This window comes from Gossypium raimondii, chromosome 1 (genome assembly GCF_025698545.1).
Source record: "Gossypium raimondii isolate GPD5lz chromosome 1, ASM2569854v1, whole genome shotgun sequence".
Taxonomy (NCBI): domain Eukaryota; kingdom Viridiplantae; phylum Streptophyta; class Magnoliopsida; order Malvales; family Malvaceae; genus Gossypium; species Gossypium raimondii.
In genome coordinates, this window is record NC_068565.1 from 38341372 (window position 1) to 38357168 (window position 15797).

Here is a 15797-nt window from a genome sequence, read left to right on the forward strand (position 1 = left end):
ATTTTTTAGCATATCTTAACATTTGCTTTTCGTTTTTTTTATTATTTTGATGTTTTACGAATTAATCTGGTTAAGTATGTTTAGTATAGGTAGTAACTAAATCCTTAGAGAGTTTGATTAATTGAAGTGGGCGTAGTTAATCTAAGTTAGGGTTTGAAATAGATTAATTGGATTAAATCAAATGTGCTTGAAACCCTAGAATTGATGAGTCTAGGTAGTAATTCAAGTAGATGAGATCGGAAGGGTATTCTACTTAGAACCAATTTGATTTAGTCCAGTTTAGATCCATTAGGTCAAAAGATAAGTGGACTAAGTTGATTAATTGATAGAATTATAGGTATACATGTATTAATTAGGTCAATTAATAATTAATCGACTAAATCCCTAATTTTAGGTTAATTACAACCATGATTATTAAACAACCTCTTGTGTGACATTCTCAATAGTTAATCTATTAGTTTTTATCTTTATACAATTAGGTCCTTTAGTAGTAATTAATTTTTCACCCTTAATTAATATTTAGTCATACTATAGTTAGTAGATTAGTATCTACTTAGATTTAGTTTAGTGTGTTCGTTATTACTGTTTAGTTTAATTTAGTTATAACTCCCTTAGACACGATCCTCGAAATACTTCCAGTATTTTATTGTAAATCAATCTATATTACCATTTGACCTCTTCGCTTGCATACATCGCACGTTATATCCATATTTAATTGCATTATTTTTAGTATCGGTGCACATACACTAGGGCATGATCAAGTTGTTGGCACTGTTGTCGGGGTGGTTTTGATGCTAATTTGAATAAATAGTAATATTTGCACGCTTAATAGGATAAATAACGAATTCAAACGTTATAGATACAACATTTTCATTATTTATTTGTGATTTGTTTTTAATTTTTATTTATTAATTTAGTTATCTTGCTTTGCAGTTTATGACTCGAAATAAGAATGACCCGATTGAGTTGGATCCTGAACCAAAGAGAACATTATGCAGAGCAATAAGAGTAGTAGTTCCAAGGGATGAACAACAAAGCATTGATCCACCTCGAGAAAACCCATAGTTCGAGGATCAACAAGAGTAGGTTCAAGTTGTTGTTCTGTAAGTGTTCGTAACATGGTTTGTAAGAATGGCTGCAATTGCAAATATTTTTCAATAGGTTGGATGAGAACTTGAGGTCCAGTTTAGATGGAACATCTGCAGAGGCATTCACATCCAAAACATATGACGGGGCTTGCCAATTGATAGAAGACATGTCCATAAACTCATATATGTGGCATGCAGATAGGTTCACATACAAATCTAAACCCCTAACGATGAATGCATTTAAAGAGGAGGATAAATATCAGTCGATTCTTGAGAAACTCAACCATCTCGAGATGAGTTCTAATAGACCTCCAACATTTGATCAACACCATTCGAAATGTAACCACATGGGTGGTTATGGTGAAAATTCAGCATGAGGGAATTATTTTGACAACCAACACAAGAAGGTTAACTACTTGGGAAAAAGGGACAGAAACTGTAATACCCCGAAAATTACTACAGTAAGAAAGTAAGATAATATTCCTGATATAGTAAAATAAGAAAATAAAGTGATAAAAAGGGTAATTTTGAGTTATGTCAACATTAAGAAGTAAATTATGACATATTAATTCAAGAAAGGATTAAATCGCAAAAGTGAGAAAAGTTTTGTTGTCCAAGGGTAAATACTCAAAATTTGAGGGGTTAAAGTGCAAATAAGAAAAAGTTGAAGGACCAATAGCACAAATATTTTAAGGTTGGAATAATCTAGAAACAAAGGAAAATGGATGAATTAGGACCAAATTGAATAGGTGAAGAATTATGAGGGGCTAAATTGTAATTTTACCAAATTAAGAAATTACTCAAGGATGGAATTTTAAAAGATCATAAAGGGCAAAATGGTCATTTAGAAGAGAGAGAAATCTAGAAGATAATGATGATGTTAGATATATTTTAGATTAATTAAATAAATATTAGTTTATTAATATTTTAATTTGATTTTTAAATGATATTTTATTATTTTATTATTTAGTATATATAATTGGAAAGAAAGATGAAAAGGAACCAACCCACAATCTTTTCCATGCAATTCACGTTAGAAGAGAAGAGAAGAAAGAAAGTTTTGCTTTCTTTACAATTTGGTCCTTCCACCAAAAAAAATTCACCATTTTCACTTAGAAATCAAAAGAATTTCCATAGCCATCAAGAGAGAAAGATAACAAGGAGACTATGGGGAGCCAGAATATCAAGTTGGATTCAAGAAATTGAAGCTGGGGGAGAGAGAAAATCAAGTTAAAGGTTGAAATCAATAGGATAAGGTAAGAACATTGAGATTTCAATATATTTTTAAGTTTGATATTATTGAAATAGTATGGAAAAGATGTTATAGTAGAGTTTTCTTATATAAATTCTTATTTTCTTGATATATTAGTGAAGAGAAATAGGTGAAAGTGATGGGAAATATTATAGAGAAAGGGAATAAGGAAGTTATAAACTTAGTAATTAACATTTTGCACTAAAATAGTTTTGCACAACAAGAGTAGGTTAAATTTGAAAAATCACCATAAATTGTGGAAATGTAATTAGAGGATGAATAAAATATGAAATTAAAGCTTACTGAATCTAGTTTCTCATAGAAAAACGGTGTAAGTAATGGAATTTTAAATCATGAGATATAATAGATTTTGTAAGACAAGGTCAGAATGATTGTGGGTTCCCTTGTTATGACTTTTGAAAATCATCAAAAATTGTAAAAAAATAATTATGGGTTATAATTTATATGTTTAAAATCTTTAAAGAGTCTATTTTCAATAGAAACAAACGGGGATATCATCCGAATTCTTTACAAGGAGATAATTAAGTTTTAATGAAGACGAGTCGGAACTGTCAGACAACAAAACAGAGGTGACTTTAAAGAATAAACTGTACATATTGGCTAAACCAAAAATTCTAAAAATTTTATGGTAAGAAGATATGTGATTCTAGTTTCAGGGAAAATTAACAAATCTTAATTTTGAGCTCTTTAGCTCAAGATAAAAATAATTTAGTGGCTATGACTAAAATGGACAATTTTGAATAAATTTACAAGTAAATAGTAAAATCATAGATAATGTTACTTATAAGCATATTATATAAATTAAGGATGTGGAATGGAGAGGAGGAGGAGGAAAAATATATATATATATATATATATATATATATATATATATGAATATTTAGCTAGCATGGATAATTTGCACGTTTTAGGCTTAGGGACTAAATTGAATAAAAGTAAAACTATAAGGGTAAATTTGTAAAATGTCAAAAAGTGACCAAATTGCATGAAATGAATTGTTTTATTATTTAAACTAGTAAATTTAATGAAATCTTAATTTAGATCAAGATTGGGTGGAAATTTGAGAAAATAAAAATTTCTAAAATGTCCCTAAGTTTTGGTATTTCGCAATTTAGCTTGGTAAGTTCGTATGAACTATATTCGTATAATTTTAACCAAGTGAACGTTATTTGGTAATGAATATTATATATATGTGTGTGTGTTTTATTATTGGAATTGAATTATTATTGATAATATGTATAATTATTTGATGCATTGAAATGATTATCGGAAGCTCGATTGAGTTGGAGGCTTGTTGGAGATATATCACATTATCCATTGGTTCTATCGATAATTTTGGATGATTTGATTCTGGTTATAATGGCATGTACAAGTGAAATTGGTTAACGTTAGCTCATTAATGTTTTGATTTTGATTGGTTATAAATATGAATGCTTGATGAAAAGAAAAGTCTGAAAATTAATTAGTAAACTTTGGTAATGCTCTATAACCCTATTCTGGCAATAGATACGGGTTAGGGGTGTTATAATTATTGGTATCAAAGCTACGATTTATGCAATTCTCGGACCGAACGTAGCATATGTAAAGTTTGGAATATACATGTCATTATATAACCTGTGATAGTGTGATATCTCCCGACCTTGATGAGATTTGTTTTACTTATAGATAGAGATACTTTTCGACTTAGCTAATTTTGATAATATTGAAAGCATTATGCGAAAAGTGTAAAAGTGATATGCATGTATTTTGATGTTTTATGAAAGAATATGAATGTTTGGAGTGTGATAAACGACTTGAACTAAGTGATTTTCGATAAAAACACCTAAAAGGACTAATTTGGAAAAGTTATAAAATATGTCATAAGTGTGTGAATAAGTGAAAATTGTGGATTGAAATTGTCATAAAATGGTTCGGGTAGTCCTAAAATGCGAGGAAGTTGAAGAAAAATTATTTTACGAGCCTAGGGGCAAAATTGTAATTTTGTGAAACTTTAGGGGCAAAATTGTAATAATTTTTCCAAAGTATGATTTTTGGACTGGAATGAATAGTGTGAATGATATATAAGTTAAATGTATTGTTATAAATTAAGAAAGATGAGAAATTGAAATTGATCGATAAAAAGAGAAGTGAGAAAAAGAGGAAAATTCCCGAATGAACCTTCGGAATAAAAAGGGATACGAATGAAGTGATAGAAATGATCACATGTGTGGCACGGACTGTGTGTAGGCCACTATGTAAAAGCGAAAGTGATGGTCATGTGTGTAGTACTATGTGCAAGCTACTACGTGTATCGGAATGATGGGTCGCATGTGTAGTACTATGTGCAGGCTACTATGCGTACCGGGTTGCTTCGATCACGTGTGTAGTACTATGTGCAGGCTACTACGTGTATCGGATGGAAATGGTCACATGTGTAGTACTATATGTAGGCTACTATGTGAACCGGGTACCATTGACTATAAAGGTGGTTGCTATGTGCTGATTCCACCGAGTATCATTGATTATAATGTGGTTGCTATGTGCTGATTCCACCGTGTATCTGTTATTATTCCGAAGTGTTCATTAGGAAATTGACTAAGTAAAAATACATGAGATCATGTAATGACTAAGTGGAATATAATTTGAAAATGTGAATTGAATATGAAAATGTGGATAGAAAACATTAACTAAATATTTATGAGACAAATAATGGCTCAATGTGATAGTATATGATATTAACTAATGAAATAATTATTATTAGAAATATATTATTGAATTTAATACTCCGTTTGGATTGAACGCGGGATTGAGTATAATCGTTCAGTGGCAAAGGATTAATTTACGGATAAGACCATAACTGGGTTATGGCACCTTGAACGTAATACCATGGTTGGACGATGGTAGTATAGATACATGTGTAAGACCATAGTTGGACTACCGCACAAAAAGAACAATGTACTCATATCCGTAAGCCGTTCTTCAATTCAGTAAGAAATGGTAAGAGACTTATGTGATTGAAATGAAAGATTTCTAAATTAATATTGATATGGTATTTGACAAGGAAATTATGTATGTTGAGACAAGTAATAAACTCTAGTGTGACATATTGAGAAAATAAGTTTATCAAAGTTGAATTTATATGTAATATGTGCAAGTACGCTAACCAGTGGTGTTGCTTGATGCTTAGGCAAGTGCCAAGCTATTGGTTGAATGGTAATATGATTATTTATATAATGCATTGAATTGGTAAGTATTTAAGTGAAAATATGCCAGCGCTCACTAAAAAGTGGTAAGGTTTAAATTATGCAATTTCTTATGAAATGATTTATCATGTGATCAATTTAAAAAAAAAAAACTTTGGTTAAATGCATTAGCTTGTGACCATGGTTTAATGATATGTTTATGACTTGTGTGTCATGTATATGGAATAAGTGTGGAAAGTAAAGAAATACAAATGAAAATAAAGAATTTTGGAAGAGTATAAAGTTGTTTAAAATCCTATATTGCTAGGGATAAAACGAACAAGTAATGATGTGGATTTATTTACCTTGTGAGTTGATGAATATAGCCACATGAGCATTGTGGTATCAGATTAAATTATTCTTGATATTTATAAATTTCATATTTGAAATGAATGGACATGATTAAAGTTTATACGAGCTTACTAAGCATTTATTGCTTACATACTTGTTAATAGGGTAAACAAGTGAAATTACAAAACGAATGAAATTGATCAATTGATTTATTTAAGAAATGAGAAAGTTGAAATTGTGAATTAAATGGAGACCGAAAATAAAGGACATGAACCAAAGGTTCACAAGATGATTAAATTCAGTTTGAGGATATACGATATTAATTTGATTAATTGTTATTGTTGAAAATTTGAAGATGAAGTATGAAATAATATATATACCAATAAATCATTATATGTCCGATATTTAAAGAAAATTGAGAATGTATACATATTAATTATGAATTTCCTTATAAATTGAGCAAAAAGGAAACATAGGATTATATGAATAACTCCAAAAGTAATTTACTAAAGGTCTTCTATTCTTATGGAAAGGAAAATGAAGTTCATGATCAAAAGAAAACAAGGAAATTTCGAGGATGAAATTTATTTTAAGGGGAGAGAAATGTAATACCGAAAATTACTACAAGAAAAAAGTAAGATAATATTCCGATATAGTAAAATAAGGAAATAAAGTGATAAAAAGGGTAATTTTGAGTTATGTCAACATTAAGAAGTAAATTATGACATATTAATTCAAGAAAGGATTAAATCGCAAAAGTGAGAAAAGTTTTGTTACCCAAGGGTAAATACTCAAAATTTGAGGGGTTAAAGTGCAAATAAGAAAAAGTTAAATGACCAATAGTGCAAATATTTTAAGGTTGGAATAATCTAGAAACTAAGGAAAATGGATGAATTAGGACCAAATTGAATAGGTGAAGAATTATGAGGGACTAAATCGTAATTTTCCTAAATTAAGTAATGATGGAATTTTAAAAGATCATGAAGGGAAAAATGTTCATTTAGAAGAGAGAGAAATCTAGAAGATAATTATGATGTTGGAGATATTTTAGATTAATTAAATAAATATTAGTTTATTAATATTTTAATTTGATTTGTAAATGATATTTGATTATTTTATTATTTAGTATATATAAGTGGAAAGAAAGATGAAAAGGAACCAACCCACCATCTTTTCCATACAATTCACGTTAGAAGAGAAAAGAAGAAAGAAAGTTTTGCTTTCTTTACAATTTGGTCATTCTACCAAAAAAAGTCACCATTTTCACTTAGAAATAAAAAGAATTTCCATAGCCATCAAGAGAGAAAGATAACAAGGAGACTATAGGGTGCTAGAATATCAAGTTGGATTCAAGAAATTAAAGTTAGAGGAGAGAGAAAATCAAGTTAAAGGTTGAAATCAATAGGATAAGGTAAGAACATTGAGATTTCAATATATTTTAAGTTTGATATTATTGAAATAGTATGGAAAAGATGTTATAGTAGAGTTTGCTTATTAAATTCTTATGTTCTTGATATATTAGTGAAGAGAAATAAGTGAAAGTGATGGGAAATATTATAGAGAAGGGAATAATGAAGTTCGTATGAACTATATTCAAGATAATTTTATTGAAGTGAATGGTATTTGGTAATGAATATTATATATATGTGTGTGCGTTTTATTATTGGGATTGAATTATTATTTGTAATATTTATAATTATTTGATGCATTGAAATGATTATCGGAAACTCGATTGAGTTGGAAGCTTGTTAGAGATATATCACATTATCCATTGGTTCTATCGATAATTTTGGATGCTTTGATTCTGGTTATAATGGCATGTACAAGTGAAATTGGTTAATGTTAGCTCATTAATGTTTTGATTTTGATTGGTTATAAATATGAATGCTTGATGAAAAGAAAAGTCTGAAAATTAATTAGTAAACTCTAGTAATGCTCTATAACCCTATTCTGGCGATAGATACGAGTTAAGGGTGTTACAGAAACCCCTATTCCAATACATACAACCTTGGGTGGCGAGATCATCTGAATCTCAAATGGGGAGGCAATAAAGGAGGAAATTTTGGTCGAAGGGTAAATAACCCTAACCAAACCTGAAAGGTCCCTCTGTATCAACTAACCCATCTTTTTAAACCCCAAGAATATGAGAAGAAACATACCGCCAATGATAACATTGCAAGTGAGCTTAGGTTTGGTAAAATAGAGGAAGAAATGAAGTCGATGCATGGTGAGATGTGATAGTTCTAGACTCAATAAAACCTGTAACGCCCCAAAATTTCTAATTTCATTATTGTGAAAATATGACACAAATATCTGTCAGCTTTAGTTGTTATGTGTTCTGGGAGTGTTTAGGAGGTCCCAAGTTCGAGCCTTCGTTTGGGAAAATTTTGGTATTTTGAAAGAATTAGGCCTTACTCTTGTTTAGTAGACTTTTATTTGATTGTTGGGTAAATTACATCAGAATAAGTCTGCTGGTCTGGTGGTTAAATGGTGTGTTATTATGGTGGAGGTCTTGTGTTTGAATCCATATGTAGGCAAGGGTATTAGTTTTTTTTTTACTTAGATTTCGGGATAAAGTTGTGTAATAGGGGGATTTTGAGTAGTGGATGTGTAGTGGGAATTAGGGTAGAAGATTAAGGGATTTTGGGGGTTATCGGGATTTTTTTTCCCATAACCAAATTTTGACTCTTTTTTCTAAAAAAATTCTACCGTCTATTCTTCTCCCTTTTCTCTTGCCAAAATTCTCTGAGTTTTTCTTTCTCTTTTTTTTCTTCTTCATGATTTTTCCCTAATCCATTTATTTTCCTTCATTTTCGCACGTAGTTAGTGTTCGCTCAGTTTCAGTAAGCGTTTCTCTTTATTTCTGTTATGAATATCTTAGCGACTAAAGTGGTAATGTTTTTACTCTACGATTTGGGTATAGGGGGAGGCTCGGACTGGTGAATTCAATGTTCTCATCTTAACAATAGTTAAATGGAGGGTTATCATTGGTGGTAAGTTGGGTTTTTATTCGTTCTTGGTTGTCAATTCAGTTGTCAATCCGTTAAATTGATGTTGAGTATCTTGATTATAGGATTTGAAGTGCTCGGGGACTATTTTAGCATAAAAAAAGCAGGTGTGTACTCGAAACGCAATAAAAAAAGGGATTCGGCGAAAAGTCGAAATTACTTGCTGTTTGGACAGCAGCAGTAGGCTAAATTTGAAAAATCCCCATAAATTGTGAAAATTGAATTCAAGGATGAAAAAAATATGAAATTAAAGGTTGTTGAGCCTATCTTCTCATAGAAGAAACGTTGTAAGTAATGGAATTGTAAATCGTGAGGTATAATGAACTTTGTGAGACAAGGTCAGAATGAATTTGGGTTCCCCTATTCTGACTTTGGAAAATCATCAAAAATTGGAGAAAAATAATTATGGGTTAAAATTTACATGTTTAAATTATTAATGAGCCTATTTTCAATAAAAACAAATGAAAACATCATCCAAATTTTGTACTAAGAGATAATTAATTTTTAGCAAAGAAGTGAGGCAGCAGAACAGGGGTAAGTTTGAAGATTTTACTGTACTTATTGGCTAAACCAAAAATTCTGAAAATTTTATGGTAGAAAGGTATTTGAGTCTAGTTTCAAAAACATCAAGTGGATCTTAATTCAGAATTCTTAGCTCAAGATATAAATAATTTACTAGCAGGGACTCAAGTAGACATGTGTGAAGGAACATATAAGTAAATAGTGAAAACATATATGAATAATTAAGTAGCACAGGTTACATTAAAAATGGACCACGTGGCCAAGGCCAATGCCGAGTAGGCCACATGGGTGTGTGAGCCCATTTTTCTGAAAAGTTCTGTAAGGTTGCACGGGTCGCCCAAGTCGACTGTGGACCTACTGTAGGGTCGGTAAGCTTTACTTAAACCAATATATGTGTGATCTATCTGTCTGATTTCTATACCAAGCATGACTTATGATATCTAAATGTATGCATTATTAATTGCATAATGGCATGACATATTTTGCATGTTGCATTGCATTGGGGTGGGCTGGTGATATTTGGAGGAAGTGTCTGAAAGGCTATTAAGCCTATTATCTGACAGTTCAGTTGCCACCTTTTGATTATGTGCCACATTTTGGTACATTGTGGTGTGTAGGGATGGATGAGTTGATTTAATCTCCACATGGTGTGTAGGGTTGGATGAAGATGGTGTGTAGAGGCTGCTGGGTAGGATTCTGATTTACTGTATCTGCATTCTGTATCTGATATGGGCCAACGCCCTAATGTATTTCTAAGACTGTATCTGAACAGGCTAAGGCCCAAACTGATTCTATGATGGGCACAGGCCCCAGACTATATCTAACTGAATTATGTTGATTATTTGCATGCATGCTTTTTTTGTAGAGATTACACACTGAGTTTGTAAAAACTCACCATTTCTCTGTTTAATCTGTACAGGTAATCCCCAGACCTGACGGGTCGGTGCAGCGGAGGAGTCGGCGGTGGCCACACGTAAATTTTAGACTATTTTCCGTTAATGCATAGAATTTATTACTTATTTGAGATTTTTGATGTATCTTCTGGACTATGGATTGGTTGGCTTTAAATTTGGGACTTTGTACTTTTTTATGGATTTTTTTTAAAAACTACAACTCCACAAAAGACGATTTTTTTCTAAAAACTAAGATTTTTTGTAAATAGAAATGATTTTCCCTAAATTAATTGGTTACAAAAGCTTCCGCTAAGAGAAAAGTTTTAAAGCAAATCAACTAGTTTTTTTCGAATTAAATAAAAGCTAACTTACTTTAACAGTTTTTAAACTCGACAATCTTGTCTTCAAATCCCTTTCTATGTGACATCGCCAGATTCGACCATAATGTCTAGGCTGGGTTTTGGGGTGTTACATTTAGTGGTATCAGAGCAGGTTGCAAAACTCAGCTGTGGATTTGGATTTTAAAACTTAGTTTTAAAGAGATGATTTTGAAATGGTTTGAAATATTTTTGACTGAGTATATGGTACACTAAGTCTCCGGCGCCGATTCTGTAAGTGTTTTAAAAACTCTGATAAGTTTTTGAAAATATGAGTAGCATATTCTGAAACTACTATAGGTAGTACATCGCATCGAGAACATCAGAGATAGTGTATCTTGAAAAAGCAGAGTGAAATTGAAAACTCAGTAAAGATCGCGATTCGTGATAATAAACTCTAAACTTTTGATACTATTTTGCATAAAATATCTACTAATAGATATCGAAACTGTAACTGATTCATAAAATTGTTAACACAGATAAGCTACGAATTCTACAATGAGTGTACGAGGTATTCGCGGATGGGGTAATAGAGGCCAAGGTAGAGGCCATAGAGGGGCTCAAGCTGAGTCATCGTCGTTAGAAAACATGCCGAATTTGGATATGAGCGAGACGTCAGTTTCACCTACTACAGAGACTGGGTCTCATGATCGCATGGCCAGGGGCGACGCCTTGTCCTAGGCTATGCTGAGGATATTAGAGGTCGCTGGGCCTAACACTAAATTTGGGGGCCGAGGGTCGGTTTCGAAACGACTCTGGTCCAATAGGGCTGAGCTATTCAGAGGTGTCACTGGAGTCGTCCCTAGCGTGGCCGAGTACTGGATGGAGGCCACGGAAAGAATCATGGACGATCTGGACTTTACCTCTGGACAAAAATTGAAAGGGGCGGTTTCCTTACTTCGTGATGAAGCATACCAATGGTGGCTGACCGTTAAGGAGGGCACTCAGCCCGAACGACTAACTTGGGATTTCTATAAGTCTGCTTTTCAAGGTAAATATGTGGGGGCAAGCTATATTGACGTTAGAAGATGTGAGTTTCTGAATCTCACGCAAGGGGATCGTTCAGTGGCCGTGTGTGAGGATGAGCTTCTGAGATTAAGTCACTATGCGTGAGGCATGGTGGTGACTGAATATAAGTGTTGTGTACACTTCGATGATAGACTCAGGGACAGTTTGAGAGTTCTAATAGCTCCGCAGAGTGAGCGTGACTTTTCATCACTGGTAGAGAAGACGAAGATCACTGAGGAGGTGAAGCGCGCTGAGCACCAAAACCGGGATAAAGAGAGTTGAAAGAATAAGAGGGATTCAGTGTCCTTGAGTTCTGCGATGAGGCCTAAGAAAAAGGTCAGATCTAGTGGGCCAGTTAGAGTTGGGGCATATGTTGCACCTGCTGGGATCACGCTTTGTGTTCATTATGGAAGACGCCATCCGGGCGAATGTTGGAGGACGACTGAGGCTTGTTTAAGATATAGGTCTACTAAGCACCGTGTTCGAGAGTGTCCGTTAAGGGTCGATCAGGTGCAAGCTGCAGGTTCTGCGATTACACAGCCACTAAGGGTAGTTCAACAGTCGTCTAAGGGTCGTGGTCAGGCTAGAGGTGGTAATGGTATGAGTTGTGGGTAGAGAGCACCGAGCAGAGGTGCTGGATAGGGTGAGGTGAGATAGCTGGGCCTAGTTTATGCTGTTCATCGCTGAGAGGATAGAGATGCTCTGGACGTCATCACAGGTACGTTTCTTATTTTTGATGTGCCTTACGCTGCATTGATAGATATAGGATTCACGCATTCTTATGTTGCCTGTTCTGTTTCCAAAAACCTAGGGATTCCGGTTGAGAGTACTTCAAGTGAGGTGACTGTGCTGGGCCGCTGGGGCAATCTGTCAGAGTTAGCAAACTGTATATGGATGTTCCTTTAGAGGTTCAAGGGACGATATTTCTGGCTAATTTGATGGAGCTTCCATTTGGGGAGTTCGATATGATGTTGGGGATGGAGTAGTTGGTCAAGCATCGTGTCAGTTTAGACTGTGCGACTAAGAGGGTCGTATTAAGAATTGAAGAGGGTAATGAAGTAGTTATGATTGGGGAACGTCGAAATTACTTGGCTAATGTGATCTCTACACTGGTAGCTGAGAAACTGGTTTACAATGGATGTGAGGCGTATTTGGCTTACGTAAGTGTTTCCACTTCTGGGGACTCTACTGTTAAGGACATCAGAACTGTGGCTTATTTTTTAGACATCTTCCCTAAGGATCTACCGGGTTTACCTCCGAATCGGGATGTGGAGTTTGGGATTGAGCTTGTCCCTGGTACAGCTATGGTGATTATCAGTCCCTATCGAATGGCACCGAATGAGCTTACAGAGCTCAAGGCTCAAATTTAGGAGTTATTGCATCGTGGGTTCATCCGCCCTAGTGTGTCCCTGTGGGGAGCATCGGTACTATTTGATAAGAAAAAAGATGGATCCATGAGGATGTGTATCAACTACCGACAACTAAATAAGTTGACAATTAAGAACAAGTATCTACTTTTGGAGATTGATGATTTGTTTGACCAATTCCGAGGGGCGTCTGTGTTCTCCAAAATTGAATTGTATTCTGGGTATCATCAGTGGAGGGTTAAGGAGGCTGATGTGCATAAGACGACATTTAAGACTTGTTATGGTCACTACGAGTTCTTAGTGATGCCATTTGGGCTTACTAATGCACTGGTAGCTTTTATAGGTCTGATGAACCGAGTGTTTCAACTTACCTGGATCGATTTGTAATGGTGTTCATCGATGACATATTGGTTTATTCGAGGACTGAGGATGAGCATGACGAGCACCTTAGGATTGTTCTTCAGATTTTAAGGGAGAAGCAGGTCTATGCTAAGTTCAACAAGTACGAGTTCTGGTTACGTGAAGTAACATTTCTGGGTCATGTGGTGTCTGTTGAGGGGATTCGAGTTGATCCTTGAAAAATTGAGGTTGTATTGGACGAGAAGTAGCCTAAGAATGTGTCTAAGATCCGTAGCTTTTTGGGGCTGGCAGGTTATTACTAACGGTTTGTGGAAGGATTTTCACTGATCGTAGCACCCTTGACTAAGCTGTTAAGTAAATGTGTACCATTTGACTTGACTAATGCGCAACAAGAGAGCTTTGAGAAGCTTAAGACTGTACTGACTGAGGCTCCTGTTTTGGTACAGCCTAAACCTAGAAAGGAGTTCACGGTTTATAGTGATGCATCACATGTCGGTTTGGGATGTATGTTGGTACAGGATGGTAAGGTGGTTGTATATGTGTCTCGTCAGCTTAAGACACAAGAGGCAAATTATCCGACGCACGATTTGGAGTTGGCAGCCATAGTCTTTTCATTGAAAATCTGGAGGCGTTATCTGTACGGTGAGAAGTGTATTATCTACACTGATCATAAGAGCCTCAAGTATCTCCTCACTCAGAAGGAGTTAAATCTTAGGCAGTGTAGATGGGTTAAGCTGCTTAAGGATTATGATTGTACCATTGAGTACCATTTCGACAAGGCTAATGTGGTGGCTAACGTGTTGAGCCGTAGGGCTATTACCGATCTGAGAGCGATGTTCGCTCGACTTAGCCTATTCAACGATGGAAGTCTGTTGGCAGAACTTTAGGTCAAACCGACATGGATTGAACAGATTCGAGGTAAATAGTTGGGGGATAAGTCTCTCAGGTTACGTTTTCATCAGGTTGAGAATGGTGGCACTACTAATTTTGGGATAAACAGTGATGGGGTACTTTTATTCCACGGTCAGATTTGTGTACCGAATGATGAGGATTTAAGGCAGTCGATTCTAAGAAAAGCGCATAGTAGTCCCTATACTATACATCCCGGCGGGAACAAGATGTACCGAGATCTTCGGGAATTGTACTGGTGGCTAGGGTTGAAGCGTGAGGTTATCGACTTCGTTGCTCACTGTTTGACTTGTTAGTAGGTTTAAGGCTGAGCATTAGTTACCTTTGGGTTTGCTGCAGCCGGTCAAGATACCGTTATGTAATTGGGAGCGAGTAACGATGGACTTCGTTAGTGGGTTGCCTCTAACACTTACTAAAAAGGATTCTGTCTAGGTCATCGTGGATCAATTGACCAAGTCTGCTCACTTTATCTCGATAAGGACAAACTTTTCTCTTAGGAAATTAGCTAAGCTCTACATATTGGAAATTGTAAGACTGCATGGGGTACCTATCTCGATCATTTCCGGTTGGGATCCTCGTTTCACATTTCAGTTCTGTAAGAAGCTTCATGAGGCTTTAAGTTCAGGATTCGATTTGATCGCTTTCTATCCTCGACATGATGGTCGATCGGAGAGGTGATTCAATCTTGGAGGACATGTTGAGGAGCTGTGTTATTGATTTTTGAGGCAGTTGGGAGGAGTACTTGTCGTTAGCGGAGTTTGCCTACAATAATAGCTTCAAGTCTAGCATCCAGATTGCACCTTACGAGGCACTGTATGGTCGTAAGTGTTGCACTCTTTTATGTTGGACTGAGTTGGGCGAGCGACGTGTTCTGGGTCCTGATTTGGTCTCTGAGACAGAGGATAAGGTTAGATTGATTTAGGATCGTTTGAAAGTGGCTTTTGATAGGCAGAAATCGTATGCAGATTTGAGGAGGCGTGCGATCGAGTATTCTATGAGGGACTTAGTTTTTCTCAGGGTCTCGCCATGGAAAAAGGTTCTGAGGTTTGGTCGTAAGGGCAAGTTTAGCCCTCGTTTTATTGAACCTTACCATATTTTGAAATGTGTGGGACCTGTTGCTTATTAGTTAGAGTTACCTCCGGAGTTGGACCACATTCATGATGTTTTTCACGTGTCGGTGTTGAGGCGCTACCGCTCTGATCCCACGCATGTTGTTTCTGTTGAAGAGATTAAGGTTAGGCCAGACTTGACCTTCGAGGAGGAGCCAGTTTAGATTCTGGAGCGTGATGTAAAGGTCCTTCGAAAAATGTCTACTCCTTTAGTGAAGGTTCTGTGGCGTAATCATAGCACTAAGGAGGCCACGTGGGAGCCTGAGGATGCAATGCGTCAACAATATCCTCATCTATTCTAATCAGGCAAAATTTCGAGGACGAAATTTCCTTTTAGGGGGTAAAGTTGTAACACCCTAAAATTTCTAATT

The 15797-nt window shown here is 35.2% G+C and overlaps 2 protein-coding genes across 2 annotated transcripts; both read left to right on the forward strand.

The window, feature by feature from the left end:
• Positions 1-11999: 11999 nt before the first annotated feature.
• Positions 12000-13051, forward strand: LOC128033344 (uncharacterized). Its single transcript, XM_052621529.1, has 3 exons — positions 12000-12279; positions 12400-12521; positions 12668-13051. The coding sequence occupies exons 1-3, from the start codon at positions 12000-12002 to the stop codon at positions 13049-13051; spliced, it is 786 nt and encodes a 261-aa protein (XP_052477489.1).
• Positions 13052-13434: 383 nt separating this feature from the next.
• On the forward strand, positions 13435-15590 carry LOC128033510 (uncharacterized). The gene is made up of 7 exons (XM_052621530.1): positions 13435-13614; positions 13855-13974; positions 14371-14577; positions 14750-14991; positions 15047-15224; positions 15266-15361; positions 15444-15590. Exons 1-7 carry the CDS (start codon positions 13435-13437, stop codon positions 15588-15590), a joined length of 1170 nt encoding a protein of 389 aa, XP_052477490.1.
• Positions 15591-15797: the final 207 nt, after the last annotated feature.